The sequence below is a fragment of the Hylobates moloch genome, unplaced genomic scaffold (genome assembly GCF_009828535.3).
Source record: "Hylobates moloch isolate HMO894 unplaced genomic scaffold, HMol_V3 SCAFFOLD_19, whole genome shotgun sequence".
NCBI classification, from domain to species: Eukaryota; Metazoa; Chordata; class Mammalia; order Primates; family Hylobatidae; genus Hylobates; species Hylobates moloch.
The window spans coordinates 14,916,623-14,933,413 of NW_026652294.1; the positions used below are offsets into that span (position 1 = coordinate 14,916,623).

Below are 16,791 nucleotides of genomic sequence, written 5' to 3' on the forward strand. Positions count from 1 at the left end.
TCAGGTGATCCGCCCACCTCGGCCTCCCAAAGTGCTGGGATTACAGGTGTGAGCCACTGCGCCCGGCCTAAGTTTTGTATTTTTAGTAGAGATGGGGTTTCACCATATCGGCCAGGCTGGTCTTGAACTTCTGATCTCAAGCGACCCACCTGCCTCAGTCTCCCAAAGTGCTAAGATTAAAGGTGTGAGCCACCGCACCTGGCTTGGCATCATTTTCCTTTCAGGGAGCTGAGCTCCTGGAATGAACTGAGAGGACTGTAACCTTGGGGCCCACGCAGTGCACCACTAGGCCTTGCAGAGTAGGACTGGCCTCCTGTGGACAGAGTGAGTCCTTGGGATTCTCAGACTATTCTGGAAGAGACCTCAAGAGGGAGATGCTGGGCTTCTTAACAATAAATGCATGAGGATGCAGGAGAGATTGGTTAAAAAAGCAACCGCAGCACTGTCGCTAGGGTTGTTCTCCAAGCTGGTTAAGTGGCCCTTGAGTGCATGTACATGTGTGGACACTCCACGTTCATAGTAATGATTTTCTCTGAGAAATGGATTTGGGTCACAGTGCACTGTTATAGTTTATACACTTCTATACTGTTTTAGTTTATAAACAAGCGTGTCTTTTTTTTGTTTGTTTGTTTTTGTTTTTGTTTTTGAGACTGCATCTCGCTCTGTTGCCCAGACTGTAGTGCAGTGGCACGATCTCGGCTCACTGCAACCTCCGCCTCTGGGTTCAAGCGATTCTCCTGCCTCAGCCTCCCGAGTAGCTGGGACTACAGGTGCCCGCCACCGTGCCCAGATAATTTTTTGTATTTTTAGTAGAGACGGGGTTTCACTATGTTGGCCAGAGTGGTCTCGAACTCCTGACCTCAGGTGATCCACCCGCCTCAGCCTCCCAAAGTGCTGGGATTACAGGTGTGAGCCACCACAGCCAGCAGGCCAAAAACTTTTTTTCTTTTTTTGAGACAGGGTCTCACTGTGTCTCCCAGGCTGGAGTGCAGTGGTGCAGTCATAGCTCGCCACAGCCTCAACCTCCCCTGATTCAGGTAATCCTCCCACCTCAGCCTCCCGAGTAGCTGGGACTACAAGCCACCATGCCTGGCTAATTTTTGTAATTTTTTATGGTAGAGACTGGGTTTTTGGTAGAGACTGGGTGTAGCATTTAATTAGATGCTACACCATCTAATTAAAAACAAACAAACAAACAAACAAACATTTTCTACAGATTTCTCACACTGTTGGCCGGGCGTGGTGGCTCACGCTTGTAATCCCAGCACTTTGGGAGGCCGAGGCGGGCGGATCACGAGGTCAGGAGATCGAGACCACGATGAAACCCCGTCTCTACTAAAAATACAAAAAATTAGCCGGGCGAGGTGGCGGGCGCCTGTAGTCCCAGCTACTCGGAGAGGCCGAGGCAGGAGAATGGCGTGAACCCGGGAGGCGGAGCTAGCAGTGAGCCGAGACGCCGCCACTGCACTCCAGCCTGGGTGACAGAGCGAGACTCCGTCTAAAAAAAAAAAAAAAAAAGATTTCTCACACTGTTGCCCAGGCCGGTCTTGAACTCCTGGCCTCAAGCAGTCCTCCCACCTTGGACTCCCAAAGTGCTGGGATTATAGGCATGAGCCACAGAGCTGGCCTGTAACAAGACCGAAGGGAGGCCCATCTCATGCATGAGCATGAAAGCCCAATCGTCATACTTATGAATGACAAAAGGATCATACAGCGAACATTTACTGAACATTGCCCTTGGTACTCCACAGGTACTGTCTCATATGACACTCACCACGTCCCTGTCATTTTCCCCATGTGAGAGGTGATCGAACTGAAGCCCAGAGAGGTTGAGAGACATAAGTGGGTCACACAGGTAGCCGGCAGGCTGCTGTGCACGTCGGGGGCATATACAGGCATGCGCATGGGCTGTGTATGTGAGCAGGAGAGTATAGAATGGGGCAGCTGTGAGCACAGGTGTTCATAAGTGCATCTACGGCTCTGTTTACATGGTGTGGACGTGGGTGTGCCCAGCATGAGTTTTTTACAGAGTCTTGGCAGGCTCTGCTTCCCCAGCCTGGAGCACCCTCTCTCCTTTGGTCCCCCGATTACGCCTATTTATCTTTGAAGACTCAGTGCAGGCGTCACCTGTCCTGTGCGGCCTTCCCTGGCTCCTCTGGCCAAGTTAGTTGCACCGGGTCAGCTGTATCAGCTCTCCCTGGTGCTGTCTCTCCCCTTGCCCTTGCAGGGTGAGCGCAGGGACAGGGCGTGTCCCTTCATGTCTGTGTCACTCAGGTGCTTGGAACAGGCTTGACCAGGATATTAACAGGAATAACAGCTGCTACTCAGACTCTGGGCCTGGCCACGCTCAGGGCCTTACTTAATCCCATTTCTTCATCTCATCTCAGGTGAGGAAGTGAATTTCCAGGGAGGATCATTGATTGAAGCAGGCATGTGGCAGAGCCGGACAGTGAGCCCTGAGTTTGGTGCCAGCCCTGCCACTCCCATACCATGCTCCATTCAGGACTATTTTATTATTTTTTAAAACTTTATTTTGGAATAGATATCACATGCACGTGGGAAATAGTGCAGATCAAAGCATTTAACACTGAAATGTGTCCCACTACCCCTGTCCCCTGGCCTTCTGGCTCCCTCCCCGAGGAGGCAACCACTGTTCCCAGGGTCTTGTGTGTCCAGAGCCCCTTCACACTGGGTTCCCTCACCCTGGGGGTGTGTGTGCACAAACGTATGTGTGCAAATCCTTCTGGAGAGGTTTAAGCATAAATAAACACAGATGCAGATCTGCACAGGACACAGTTTCCTTTTTTTTTTTTTTTTTTTTTGATACAGAGTTTTGCTCTTGTCACCCAGGCTGGAGTTCAATGGCACGATCTAGGCTCACTGCAACCTCTGCTTCCTGGGTTCAAGCGATTTTCGTGCCTCAGCCTCCCAAGTAGCTGGGATTACAGGTGCTACTTGCCACCACGCCTGGCTAATTTTTGCATTTTTAGTAGAGACGGGGTTTCACCATGTTGGCCAGGCTCGTCTCAAGCTCCTGACATCAGGTGATCCCCCGTCTCGGCCTCCCAAAGTGCTGGGATTACAGGTGTGAGCCACCGCGCCTGGCCCACTTCCTTCTAATGCTGGAATGAATGTTCCTGTCAACTTTCAGACACACTTGGCCAGTGCAGTCAGCTGCCCCACCCCTGAGAGAGGACACAGCCACATGGGAACAGCTGGGATGTGGCTCTGGAGATGCCACAGTCGAGGTCCCACGGCCAGTGGATGGCCAAGCCAGGTGACTAACTTGAAGAAGCAGGCTCCTCCCACTCCGCCGGCCTGGTTGAGTCTTGGCCTTGAGAAGCCGCAAGGGAGCTCATAGAGGGGGAAACCAACTGGGGCCAGGATGGCCAGAGCTAGGGAGGGGCTGGCCTGGGAGTTCGGGGCAGGGAGCAGCCCGTGCAAGAGCTCAGGGGCTCTGGAAAGAAAGCATGGTTGGCAGCCCCCGGGACGCAGGCGGTGCAGGTGGAGCTGCGGGGTGGTGACAGGGCAAGGGCCAGCCAATCACACAGGCATCCAGAAACCCCTCCTGCCCTTTGCAGGGGGATCTAGCCTTCCTGGGCCCTTTGGGAATAAGCTGTTGCCCCGCTTTACTAAGAAACTGAGGCAGCAGTGTGGAAGCGGCTCCACATTGAGGCCTCCTCATGTGGCGTCCACATGAGGCTCATTCAAGTCAGCCTCACCAAGGTACACCCAGACCTCCCCCAATGCCTACCTCAAGCAGGGGGACCCAAGGCACCCGGTCCCCAGGCAGTCTCCAATGAGAAGACCTGGGTCAGCTCAGGAGGCCACCTGGGCTGTGAGACCAACTGAACTGGCCATCACCTCATTGTGCTGCTGAGTCCCAGGGGACAACTGTGCTACCTCCCTCATCAGGCTGTTCTGGGAATTAAAGGAGCTCGTGAGTGAAAATGTTTGTTCCAGGGTCCAGCCCACAGTAAGTGCTCAGCAAAAAAAAGGCTTCATGACTTTTAGGGAGGCAGCTTGGGTAGGGAGGGGATTTGGGCTCTAGAGTCAGACCTGCTGGGATGTGAGTCACTAAATTATTGCCCTTGGGTGAGTCATGTCCTTCTCTGAGCCTCAGTTTCCTCCTATAACAAGGGGAGAGCAATAAGTACTTCAAGGCGTTGTTGTGGGCATTAAAAGGTTTGCTGTTCATAATGTTTGCTCGTGGCGGAAGCTCCATCAAGGTCAAGTCCCCTTGTAAAGTACTGTGGGACGCTGGGGTGACAGGGGTGACTCACAGTTAAATCCTGGCCCTTTCGTGTACCGGAAACCTCCATTAGCCTCTAGCCCTTCAGGATGGCTGCTGGGCTTCCCAGTGGGTTTATGGGGACATCCAGTCCCTTGCCATTTGGTGTGGAGCTGAGGCTGTGGCTATTTCCTGCCTTGAGGGTGACTGACTCAGTGGTCATTCACTTCCAGTCAGTCCGTCAATCAACAAACACTCATCCCTCGGAGACAGACACCAGTGCTCTGTACTGGGCACTGGGGACACAGAAGCGATTCAGAGCTGGTCCCTGGCCTCAGGGGGCTCACAGTCTGGGGGAGCCATAAGGAAAAAACATGTCAAGTTCCAAGTACTGTGGGATCCAGAGCAGGCTTCCATCCCCATCTAAGGGATCTGGGAGGGCTTCCTGGAGGTGGCAGATGATGACTGATCTGAGTCCTGAGTCTTAGGGGGTCTGCCGGGGAGGGGGTGGGAGTGGAAAGTGCGTGCAGGGGGACGGCAGTGAGGATGGAAGAGTGCGCTACTGCTCCGTGCAGTGGAAGCCTGGAGCCTAGCAGATCCAAAGGGGTAGAGAAAGGAGACCACGGCAGACAGAGGGGCTTGCGTGCCAGAACTCCATCCCAAGGGAACAGGGAGTCAGGGCAGAGATTCACAGAGGGGTGCAACATGGCCGCTCCCAGTTTTAGAAAGCCCCCGCTGTGGGTGCGTGGACTGGACAGGAGGGAAAACCCGTCTGGGAATGAGGGAGGAGGCAAGCAGGGCAGGGGTATGGGGTCAGGAGCAGCAGCGGCCAAGAGAGGGAAGGGGGAATGGCCAGGGCGTGGTGGGGGTAGGGGAAGTCGGGCAGGACCCAGTGGCCAGGTCAAACCCTCCTGGACTGCCAGGTGCCCCTGACCTGCTGGGGGTCTGGGTGGTGCTGGGGCAAGATGTTGAGAGCTCTTTCCTAGCACAATTCTGCCAGCGGATCCACTGTGGAACCACCAGAGGGCCTGGCTTTGTGCCTGGCAGCACATCCTCCCCAACCCCAAAAGAACGGAAGCTCTGAAAAGTGACCTGTGGGCACCTGCCAACCTAGGAGGGATGGGTCAGGATTCTCACAGGCCATGGAACTGGGACTTGGCCAAATGGAGCCGGATCTCCTGGGGACCATGAGGGCAGCAACATCCAACTAATACTAAAGCAGCTCCAGACTAGGCGCTGTGGGTCACGCCTGTAATCCCAACACTTTGGGAGGCCAAGGCAGGTGGATCACAAGGTCAGGAGATTGAGACCATCCTGGCCAACATGGAGAAACCCCATCTCTACTACAAATACAAAAATTAGCCGGGCGTGGTGGTGCGTGCCTGTAATCCCAGCTACTCGGGAGGCTGAGGCAGGAGAGTCCCTTGAACCTGGGTGGTGGATGTTGCAGTGAGCCGAGATTGTGCCATTGCATTCCAGACTGGGTGACAGAGTGAGACTCCGTCTCTAAGTAAGTAAGTAAATAAATAAATAAGTCTTCACGAGAAAACAGAGGATTGCTGAGGATAGACTCCAGGGAAGCACATCAGAGGGCTGGGAAGAAAATGAGAATTCCACAAAGGGGACTAAAGAGGAGCTGGGGCGTAGCTGAAGCAGAAACAGAGGAGAAAGATGGCTGCCAGTGAACCACACCACAGGCGCTCAGGCCCTGCTGCCGCCTCTCCCATTGGACCTGGGCTGGCTCTGCGACTCATTTTTGACTAAAGTGATGGAAGGGATGCTGCAGCACCTCCAAGCCTAACTCTTAAGAAGCTCGTAGGTTCCACTTGGGGCTGTTGAGGCTTCCTTTACTTTTTATTGTTTTTATTTTTTTAGAGATGGGTCTCATTCTGTTGCCCAGACTAGAGTGCGGTGGCAGCAATCACAGTTCACTGCAACCTCCAACTCGTGGGCTCAAGCAATCATCCTGCCTCAGCCTCACAAGTAGCTGGGACTCCAGGCACGTGCACCACCATGCCTGGCTTTTGAGAAGGAGTCTCACTCTGTTGCCCAGGCTGGAGTACAGTGGTGCAATCTCAGCTCACTGCAACCTCTGCCTCCCAGGTTCAAGCGATTTCTCTGCCGCAGCCTCCTGAGTAGCTGGGATTACAGGCGCGTGCCACCACACCTGGTTAATTTTGTATTTTTAGTAGAGATGGGGTTTCTCCATGTTGGTCAGGCTGGTCTCGAACTCCTGACCTCAGGTGATCCGCCTGCCTCGGCCTCCCAAAGTGCTGGGATTACAGGTGTGAGCCACCCCACCCGGGTTGCTTGGCTATTTTTTTTTTTTTTTTTTTTTTTTTAATTTCTTGTAGATACGAGGTTTTGCTGTGTTGCCCAGGCTAGTCTCGAATTAACTCTTGGCCTCAAGTGATCCTCCTGCCTCGGGCTCCTGAAGTGCTGGATTCACAGTCGTGAGCCAGTGCACCTGGCCAGAACTCCTTTTCTAGGGGGAAGTCAACCACCATGTAGGAAGTCAGACTATAGATTGTCCCAAGTCCACTATGCTGTAAGGAGCCCAAGCTAGCCCCATGAAGTAGCCATGTGGAGAAAGAGATGTCTAGGCCGAGCACGGTGGCTCACGCCTGTAATCCCAGCACTTTGGGAGGCCGAGGTGGGCGGATTACTTGAGGTCAGGACTTTGAGACCAGTCTGGCTAACATGGTGAAACCCCATTTCTACTAAAAATAATTAGCTGGGCGTGGTGGCGGGCACCTGTAATCCCAGCTACTTGAGAGGCTGAGGCAGGAAATCACTTGAAGCCAGGAGGCGGAGGTTGCAGTGAGCCGAGATCGCACCACTGCACTCCAGCCTGGGCGACAGAGCGGGACTATGTCTCAAAAAAAGACATGAAGAGAACTGCCAGGTTGAGCCAGGTCAACCCACAGGACCACGAATGACTATTTAAAAAGTGGCATTCTAGGCCATTACCTATGTGGTCATTGGCTACACAGCAATAGATAATTGACAGTTTGTAATTTAACACCTACACAGTCCTCTGGGGTAGACGTTATTGTTCCCATTCATCAGATGAGGAAGTAAAGCCCAGAGAGAGATGTGACTCAGTAAGGCTCACCTAGCCAGCTGGAGGCAGCAGGTAGGCTTTGACCTGGCAGGTTCATCTGAATCCAGTTTGTTTTCTTTCCAGAGCACATGCCCTGCTGCCTCAAGCAGTTGACCAGACTTGCAGCCAAACCACGTGGTTTTGGTCAAATTCCCTGTGGCTGCGGTGACAGGGCCATTTCCCAGGTGGCTCATCTGGGAGCCTGCCGGAGCCCTGGCTTATTCTTTGGTAAAGCAGGCTTCTTCCCACCCCCTGCGCCATTGACACGTGATTCACACATAGTAAAAATGAACAAATCGTAAGTGCAAGGCGTGGCAATTTTTTTTTTTTTTTTAAACAAAGTCTCGCTGTGTTGTCCAGGCTGGAGTGCAGTGGTGTGATCTCGGCTCACTACAACCTCCGCCTCCCAGGTTCAAGCGATTTTCCTGCCTCAGCCTCCTGAGTAGCTGGGATTACAGGCACGTTCCAGCAAGCCCGGCTAATTAGTTGTATTTTTAGTAGAGACGGGGTTTCGCCATGTTGGCCAGGCTGATCTCAAACTGCTGAGTTCAGGTGATCCACCTGCCTTGGCCTCCCAAAGTGCTGGGATTATTCCTGGCCAGCATGGTGAAATTTTACATCTGTTTATGTACCCACGTGACCACAACCCAGACCATGATATAGAACATTTCTGGGATCAGAATGTTCCCTTTTGCCCACTGCTGGTCAATGCCCTCAGCTCAGAGGTACCCGCTGTTCTGACCACTATCACCATAATGTTTTGTCTGTTCTTGAACCTCACCTAAATAAAATCGTGCAGCCTTGCACTCTTCTGTGGCTATTGTTGCTCAACATTGTGTCTGAAAGATTCACCGACATTTTTGGTGTAGCAGTTTTTTTTTTAAATTGCTGTATAGTACTCCAACGTATGAATCGACCACAATTTATGCATTCTGCTACTGACACACAGCTATATTGTTTATTTGCTGATATGAGTATTATGGTACTCATCCTTTTGTGCATGTAAGCACTCATTTCTCCTGGATGTGTAAGCAGGAGTGGAAATGCTAGGCCATAGGGTAGATGCGTATTTAACTTGTTGAGAAGCCGGTCAGTTTCCTGCTGTGGTTGCAACAAAGCACATTTGCACCAGCAGCGCCTGGGAGCTGCCGTTCTCCGTATCCCCACCAGCACTTGGTACTGGCAGACCTTCTCCTCTGAGCTACTCTAATAGTGGGGCAGTGCGATTTCACAGTTTTTCATGAGATGTGGAGCACCTTTCAGAGGTTGGCCTGGTTTTTGCAGATCCCCTAGGCAGCCCTGAGGAGGGATGGGAGGGGGGTTGGTGAAGGGGATGTTCCTGCAACCCAGGTGAGACGGGGGAGCCCTGAGTTAGGTTGAGGCTAGAAGGGAGGCAGAGGATGGGATGGAGAGCTGTCCTGGGGGGACAGTGGGATGGTGAGGATGGACGGCAGTGCTGCCAGTGGCAGGCATCCCATCTCCCAGTGGCTAGGAACACTCCTGATCTCCTAAGGCAAGCAGTGCTGAGACAGGGCAGCGTCAAGGCCGGAGGATTTGATGGCACGGGGTCCTGGCTCTTTCTTCTCTGCCATTTTTAGCTATTGATGAGGGAAGATGGCGACAGGGCCAGGAGAGAGGTGTCCTCTCCTTGCGCCACCCTCCCCCTTTTTTTTTTGAGATGGAGTTTCGCTCTTGTCACACAGGCTGGAGTGCAGTGGCACGATCTTGGCTCACTGCAACTTCTGCCTCCTGGGTTCAAGTGATTCTCCTGCCTCAGCCTCCTGAGTAGCTGGGATTACAGGTGCTTAGCACCACGTCTGGCTAATTTTTTGTATTTTTAGTACAGACGGGGTTTCACCATGTTGGCCAGGCTGGTCTCGAACTCCTGACTTCAGGTGATCCCCCTGCCTTGGCCTCCCAAAGTGCTAGGATAAAGGCATGAGCCACCGCGCCCGGCCTCTTGTGCCTCTTTTTAAGACCAAGGACACCCTTCCCAGATAACTTCCTCCACCCCATTCCCAAGACTTCCCCTCGCATTTCACTGGCTGGAACTGCATCCCTTGTCCATTCCTCAACCAATCCCTGGCAAGGGAATGGGAAACAATCTCTCCCCACTCCACGAGGTCACTCTCCTGTGGCTCTTTGCCTGAACACACCAGGGACGTTTGCTCCTGCTGGTGCCTCCGCGTGGAAGGCCCTTCCTGATTCTTCCATCTGGAAGAGTCATCTTTCAAAGCTGCCTCCAAAGGCAGTCTTCTACCTGCAGGCTGGGTCGGCGTCTCCTCTGGGTTCTCACAGCCTTCCAGGACCCCTACTGGATGTGGCCTGTTTCTGTGGCTCAGAAATGGGACCTCTTCCCAGCCCCATGCAACCATAATCAGCACAGCCAGCCATGGTGAGGACTCCCAGCCCACTGGACCTGGGCCTGGGGCAGCCACAACCCTGCCCTCACCCCTGCCCAGGGCTGGGCATGACCTCTGGGAAAAGCCTCAGGAGAGGACTGGGACTGAAAGAAAAACACCCATTTGATGGAGAAGCAAACTGAGGCTCAGTGAGGGGGGTGACTTGCCCAAGGTCATGGTCAGGGCCAGTCTTAGCTCCAGGCCTCTCTCTCAGGCCTGGGCCCTGGGCCCTACTCCAGGGCTCCTCAGACTTTGAAAGTCACGTGAATCACTGGGGCACCCTGTTAAAATGCAGATGCTGGTTCAGTAGGTCGGGGTGGGGCTGGACTTGCTATTTCTCACATGCTTCTGCTGCCACTGGCCTGCAAGCCACACTGGGGATGTCATAGTCTGTACTAAGGGAGACCTTGGATTTTCAGCCCCACCCTCAGAAGCCTAGAGGCCGCTGCTTTAGGAAGGGTGGGGTGGGGTAGGGTGTGAGTGGGGAAGCCACTTCAAGAAACCCCAATCTCCATTCCTGTTCTGCCAGCCATCTAGGACACCAGAGCTGCTGGAACGTTTTATTAAGTTAAGAGGTTCAGGGAGCAGGAGAGAAACACCTTTTGGGTGGCTCTGGCGGTTCTGCACCCAGCACAGCCTCGAAGGAGGCTGTGGGGCCATGGAGGCCAGCTGCTAGCTCCCTCTGTCCTGAGCCCCATGGTACGGGTCCAAATGGGGCAGGAAGTGTTAGTAGGAGGTAGGGTAGGAAGAGGGTGGCAGGCTCCTGCCTCTCCCCTGCAGAGACACCCCGCCATGGCCGCTGCCTGGGCCTCTGCCAGACCCCTGGGCCAGGGCCACCAGCCCAGAAGCCCAAGCACAGGGTGGCTGGAGACAGAGGGGGGACCAGGGTTGGAGGCACACGGCCACCAGGAATTGCTTTTTTTTTTTTTTTTTAAGTATAAAGTGTTTTGGAAAAAAACGAAAAAAATCTATATAAAAATCTCTTCACATATAAAATCCTGAAGAAGGTGCAAGGTAAGACCCAGTGCGAGGGGCGCGCTCAGATATGCAGTGTGTGTGTGTGTGTCCGTGTGTACGTGTGCACGTGTGTGTGTATGTGTCTGTGTCTGTGTGTGTGTGGTGGGTGCAAGTGCACGTGTGGCCCACAGAGGGTGGGGAGAAAGCTTGGCTTTTGACTTCCATCCAGGAGGGAAGGATGGCGGCTGGTCCTCCAGCCTGGAGGGTCTGCAGCTGGGCGGGACCTGAAAGACAAGGTGCGGCAGGGCTGAGGCCTGGGCTGAGGGGCTGCGAGGCCACCCCAAGGCCGAGCAAGGGTGCCGAGTGGGTCCTTCCACCACCTCTCAGCCCCTAAGGTACAGCCAGATCCGCTCTTCCTGGCTCCTTCCCAAGTAGCTCAGCCATAGGGTGGCCTCTCCTGTGTGCCTTAGGAAGTCCATGTGGACTTATCAGAAAGAGGATGCTCCAGGTAGATGTGGCGTTGAAAAAGCAAAAATAAGAACACTTTGGCCAGGTGCAGCGGCTCACGCCTGTAATCTCAGAACTTCGGGAGGCTGAGGCAGGTGTATTGCTTGAGCCCAGGAGTTTGAGACCAGCCTGGGAAATAATGGCGAAACCCCGCCTATACAAAATGTGCAAAAATTGTCTGGGCATGGTGGTGCGGGCCTGTGGTCCCAGCTACTCAGAAGGCTGAGGTGGGAGGATCCCTTGAGCCTAGGAGATTGAGGCTGCAGTGAGCCGTGATTGCACCACTGCACTCCAGCCTGGGTGTCAGAGTAAGACCTTGTCTCAAAACAACCCAAACCAACCAACCAACCAATCAACCAACCAACCACTTTGAGCCCTGCTAAGTCAAGCACAAGTGTAAGACTAACTGGGACAGAGGCCTGGCCTCAGCGTGTGATGTCTGTGTGTGAAGCTCAGTGGAGATTCACTGTTGGGGTCAGGGGTGTGCACACTGCATTTGCCTCCAGCCCCAAGAAGTGGGGTGCACTGAGCAGGCTGTGGCTCCACACTGTGCCGCCCAGCTCTGGAGGAACAGGCTTAAGCTGATGAAGCAGCCTGTGGCCCGGGTCTGACGGGATCTCTGCAACAACCCCGTGTTGCTGGTTTCATCGTCCTTTTTACAGAACGGGAATTGGAGGCCAGAAGAAGGAAGTGGCCTGGCTGGGGTGGTCCAGGGAGTCCCGGGTGTGGGAGAGCCTCAGCCCCTGCCCACCCTGCAGGGCACACACCTCGGCACCCACCTCTACTCAGCCAGGCTGTTGCGCATCGACTCCTTCTCCTGGAGGGCGGCCATGGCAAGGCGCAGGTGCTCCTTCAGCTGCTCGATCTCCCGCTCGGACCGTGTCTTGATGTGGCTCAGCTCCACATAGACGTCCTGGTACTTTCCCGAGGTGAAGCGCTTGTCCTGGGGGACAGGAGGCAGGTATGAGGGCATGAAGTCTCCCCCTCCAGCCCTGCCCACCGGGCACATGGGCAGCATCAGCAGCCAGACCTCCCTGCAGCACCCTCGCTTCATCCCTCCAGGTGGCTCCCCAAGACGGCCGTGGGTCCTGGGCTTACCCCTCTCACCTCCCTGGTACCACCCAAGGACACAAGTGTCATTGTCATCCTCATCCTGTTTCAGGGTAGGAGATTTTGCCCAAGACCGCAGGGCGGTGAGTGGCTGGGATGAGAACCAGGTCAGCCTGGCTGGGTGCTCGGGCCCTTCCCGTGAGTTCACGCCACCTGTTCTTCAAGTGCGGTAAACACGGTCTGGCTCACGTGCACTTACAGAGCCACCAACATGTCCACTTCCTGCCCCAAACTGACAGAGCGCACCAGGCAGTGACATAGCAGCCAAGGGTGGGCCAGGCGGGCTGCAGACTCAGACCTGGGCCGAACCCCGACCCACCCAACTCCTAGCAACATGGTTATTCTCACTGGAGTGCAAGCTCCCCACGGCAGAGATTTGGGGCTATTTTGTTCACATCTATCTTCCCAGCACCTAGCACAGTGCCCGGGATATAGTAGGTGCTCAATAATAATCAATAAATTAAATAATGCTAAATAAACAGAAGCCAAGTACGGCCTTGGGGAAGTCACTTCCCCTTTCTTAGTCTCAGTTTCCCTGTCAGTGAATGGGGATGATGACACCTACATGGGAGAAGCAGAGGAGAGCCTGAGGAAGGATGAAGCAAGTGCAGGGCTTGGCACAGAGCAGGTGCTCACAGGATGGCATCCCGGTGGCTCCAGGGTCCCCCACAGCCCCCAGCCCAGCGGCAGGACCTACCTTCTGCATCATCTGGAGCTCGTCCCGGAGGCACTGCACCTCCTTCTTCAGGTACTGGAGTTCGTTCTCTTTTACACGAAGCAGCACCTGGGGATATAGGTGCTGGACTGACCCAGGGCCAGAAGCCAGAGCTACCCTGGCCCACAGTGCCCTGCAGCCTGGGTTCTCTCTGCCTCAGGCCCCCAGAATGCAGCCCCTATCTGCACAAAAACCCTCTACATCCTGGAGGCGGACTCCTCCAGGAAGCCCTCTCCGATTCCCCCGCTTTGCCTTCCCTTACTCTCACCCCTGTCCAGCCCGTGTGAATGGATATCTCAGGTCAACTCTGCTGCAGCCCTCATGCAGCACCAGGCTCTCACCTCGGGAGTGAGATGGATGAAAAGAAGCCCTACATAAACCTGAGCAGTCTGAGCCACTCCACAAGGCACCTCATTAACCCCTCCCCAACCCTGAGGGCTAGGTGCTGCTGACTTGACCGAGGAGGAAACAAGTTCAGCCAGGACTGGGGAGGCTTAAAAGCTCAGACTGGAGCCAGACTGCCTGGTTCAAATCCCAGTCCAGCTATAAAAGCTTTGGTAAGGTACTTGACCTTCCTGTGTCTCAGTTTCCTCATCTGTAAATAGGGACAGTCATAGTAGCTAATGTATGGAGCTGTCAGGAAGATCAGATGAGTTAACAGACAAAAAGGGCTTCCAGAAGTTCTAGGTACAGAGTGAGCCTCACCTAAGTGTTTGTTGAAGAAATAAAATATCGGGGCCGGGCGCGGTGGCTCATGCCTGTAATCCCAGCACTTTGGGAGGCTAAGGCAGGTGGATCATGAGGTCAGGAGATTGAGACCATCCTGGCTAACATGGTGAAACCCCGTCTCTACTAAAAATACAAAAAATTAGCCAGGAGTGGTGGCGGGTGCCTGTAGTCCCAGCTACTCAGGAGGCTGAGGCAGGAGAATGGCGTGAACCCGGGAGGCGGAGCTTGCAGTGAGCCGAGATGGTGCCACTGCACTCCAGCCTGGGTGACAGAGTGAGACTCCGTCTCAAAAAAAAAAGAGAAAATATCAGCTGGGCACGGTGGCTCACGCCTGTAATCCCAACACTTTGGGAGGCCGAGGTGGGCAGATCACCTGAGGTTGAGAGTTCGCGACCAGCCTGACCAACATGGAAAAACTCTGTCTCTACTAAAAATACAAAATTATGCAGGCGAGGTGGCACATGCCTGTAATCCTAGCTACTTGGGAGGCTGAGGCAGGAGAATCGCTTGAACCAAGGAGGCAGAGGTTGCAGTGAACTGAGATCGTGTCACTACACTCCAGCCTGGGTGACAGAGCGGGACTCTGTCTCAAAAAAAAAAAAAAAAAAAAAGAAGAGAGAAAGAAAAAGAAAGAAAATACTACAGTGATACACACACACACACACACACACACACACACACATTTTCTCACCCCAATATTTCCCAGCAAGGAAGGTGCTGGTGCCATTTTACAGATGAGCTACTGGGACTCAGAAAAGTGGAGTGATTTGCTATGGTACACAGCAGGTAGGTGACACAATGCAGGCGGGAGGGCAGAATTCTGGCTACTGGATGCGTAGTAGGTGTTCTGGCCTAGTCAGGCTGGCCCAGCCACTGGGAGACTTAGCTTTCCTGCCACAGGTGGTACCAAGCCTGTGGCGGGGGTGCCCCATAGCCCTGGGCCCCGAGAACCACTGGGCTGCCTGGTGCTAGTGAGGGTACTCACCTCCAGCTCGCAGGAACTCCGCTCATTGCTGCGCCCGCAGCCGTTGCCCATGCTCTGTGAGGCAATGAAGCCGCGCAGCTGGTCTATCTCCTCTGACAGGCGGCCATGCAGCTCCTGGGAGAGGCACGGTGGTCAGGGGAGGGGTGCTGGGACCCGCCCGTGTCCCCCCAACCTGGGGCCAGGCCCACCTGGTTGTGGCGCAGCAGCTCCTGGCCCTCCTGCTGGCAGCGGCGCAGCGTGTGCTCGCGCTCCTCGGCCTGCCTCGTGAGCGTCCCAATCTCCAGGCACTTCTGCGAGTACTGCTCCGATAGCACCTGCAGCTCCCGCTTCAGTGCCTCCACATCTGACCTGCCCCAGAGGAGGAGCAGAGGAGAGCGTAGGTTATCTTGCCCCTGCCAAGCCTGGAGTCCGGTCAGGGTAGATTCAAAGCATCCCAGGACTCTGGGGTTCCCTCTCTAGGTTTGCCTTTAGCCTGCTGTGGGCTGTGAACCAGTGACAGCCTCTCTGGGCTACAGGTGTTTCCCCTAAGTGAGGGTAGCTTGGAGGAGACCATCTTTTTTTTTTTTTTTAGATAGAGTCTTGCTCTCACTCTTGTTGCCCAGGCTGGAATGCAATGGCACAATCTTGGCTCACTGAAATCTCTGCCTCCTGGGTTCAAGCGATTCTCCTGCCTCAGCCTCCCAAGTAGCTAGAATTACAGGCTCCCGCCACCACACTCAGCTAGCTTGTATTTTTAGTAGAGATGCGGTTTCACCATGTTGGCCAGGCTAGTCTCGAACTCCTGATCCCAGCCTCCCAAAGTGCTGGGATTACAGGTATGAGCCACCATGCCCAGCTGGAGGGGCCCATCTTTAAAGCCCCTGAAGCCTCGACATTCCAAAACTGTGCTCTGGGGCAGGGAGAAGCCTAGTGGTCAACAGTGTGACACTGCAGCCCAGCTCTAGGGGAAACTAAAGGGGTGAAGAGGTGGGTGGAGGCCGGGACCAGCCAAGACAACAAGGCACCTGAAGGACTGTCTGTGAGGACTGGCATGGAGTCTGCCTGAGGACCTTCTGCTTCTGTTTCTTGCATCCATGAGACTGGAGCAGGAATCTCAGCTAGGGGCAAACTGATGTGTCCTCTGCCAAGGGGCCTCAGCAAAGTTTCTCAACCCATAACCATTAGGATGGGCAGTTGGGCCCTGGCATCATCTTACTGGTGCTGCTTCCGGAGGCCATCTGGGCCCTGCTGGAGACTCCGTGTTTTGCTCAGCTCTCGGCTCAGCTCTTCCTGGTAGGCCTTCTTCATGGCTTCAATGGCTGGAAGCAAGGCAGAGAGGCACAAGAGAGACTGGAGGGGGTTCAGCAGCACCAAGTGCCACCAGCTCTGAGACGCCACATGTACTGGTGGAGACAGGACCAAGGAGTGCTATGCAAAGAGCACCGAACCCGAAGTCCAGAGCAGCCCAGGCTGTGTCATAAACTGAGTGGCTTGGGGTAAGCTCTCAACCTCTCTGAGCCCATCTATTAAGGGAAGATAATCCTGTTGGATGGACCCTGCTGGGGAGACAGCTCAGTGCCTGACCATTGGTACCTCCTGTTCTAGTGATTTCCAGGTAGGACCCCACCTAGTACACCCGCCCTGCAGACTCTGAGGGCTCTCAAACAAGGCCTATCTGCTTTGACCAGCCTAGTGGTCAAGAGCTCAGGCTCCACAATCAGCATAAATCGATGTGACTTAACCCCTTGTGCCTCAGATCCCTTATCTGGAAAACAGGGATAGACAACAACAGTACCTTTCCTCCATGGGGTTATTGGAAGGTGTATGACGCATTTAGAACAAAGCATGGCTCAGAGTAAATGCCCCAACATTAGCTCCTGCTGGCTTTATTCTCAGATTGTGAGCTCCTAAGGACTGAGACCGAGGTTTTTTTTTCCCACTCAGGGCCACCCAAGGTTTTACCCACGATTCTAAAATCCAAAACTTCTGAACATTGAAAGTTTCTCCCTTTTTTTTTTTTTTTTTTTTTGAGACGGAGTCTTGCTCTGTCACCCAGGCTGGAGTGCAGTGGCA

General features: G+C 54.1%; 1 protein-coding gene and 1 non-coding gene across 2 annotated transcripts in view; both read right to left on the reverse strand.

Moving 5' to 3' along the window:
- Positions 1-1,599: 1,599 nt before the first annotated feature.
- On the reverse strand, positions 1,600-1,707 carry LOC116459549 (small nucleolar RNA U13). Its single transcript, XR_004245596.1, has one exon. It is a non-coding gene; the product is annotated as a small nucleolar RNA U13 (small nucleolar RNA).
- A 6,533-nt stretch (positions 1,708-8,240) lies between these two features.
- Positions 8,241-16,791, reverse strand: part of TRIOBP (TRIO and F-actin binding protein) — a 29,434-nt gene continuing 20,883 nt past the window's right edge. Inside the window, 6 exon segments of the mRNA XM_032139949.2 lie at positions 8,241-10,977; positions 11,980-12,143; positions 13,008-13,094; positions 14,740-14,853; positions 14,928-15,087; positions 15,935-16,037. Of these exon segments, the coding sequence (XP_031995840.1) occupies positions 11,982-12,143; positions 13,008-13,094; positions 14,740-14,853; positions 14,928-15,087; positions 15,935-16,037 (626 nt within the window). The 3' untranslated portion in view covers positions 8,241-10,977; positions 11,980-11,981.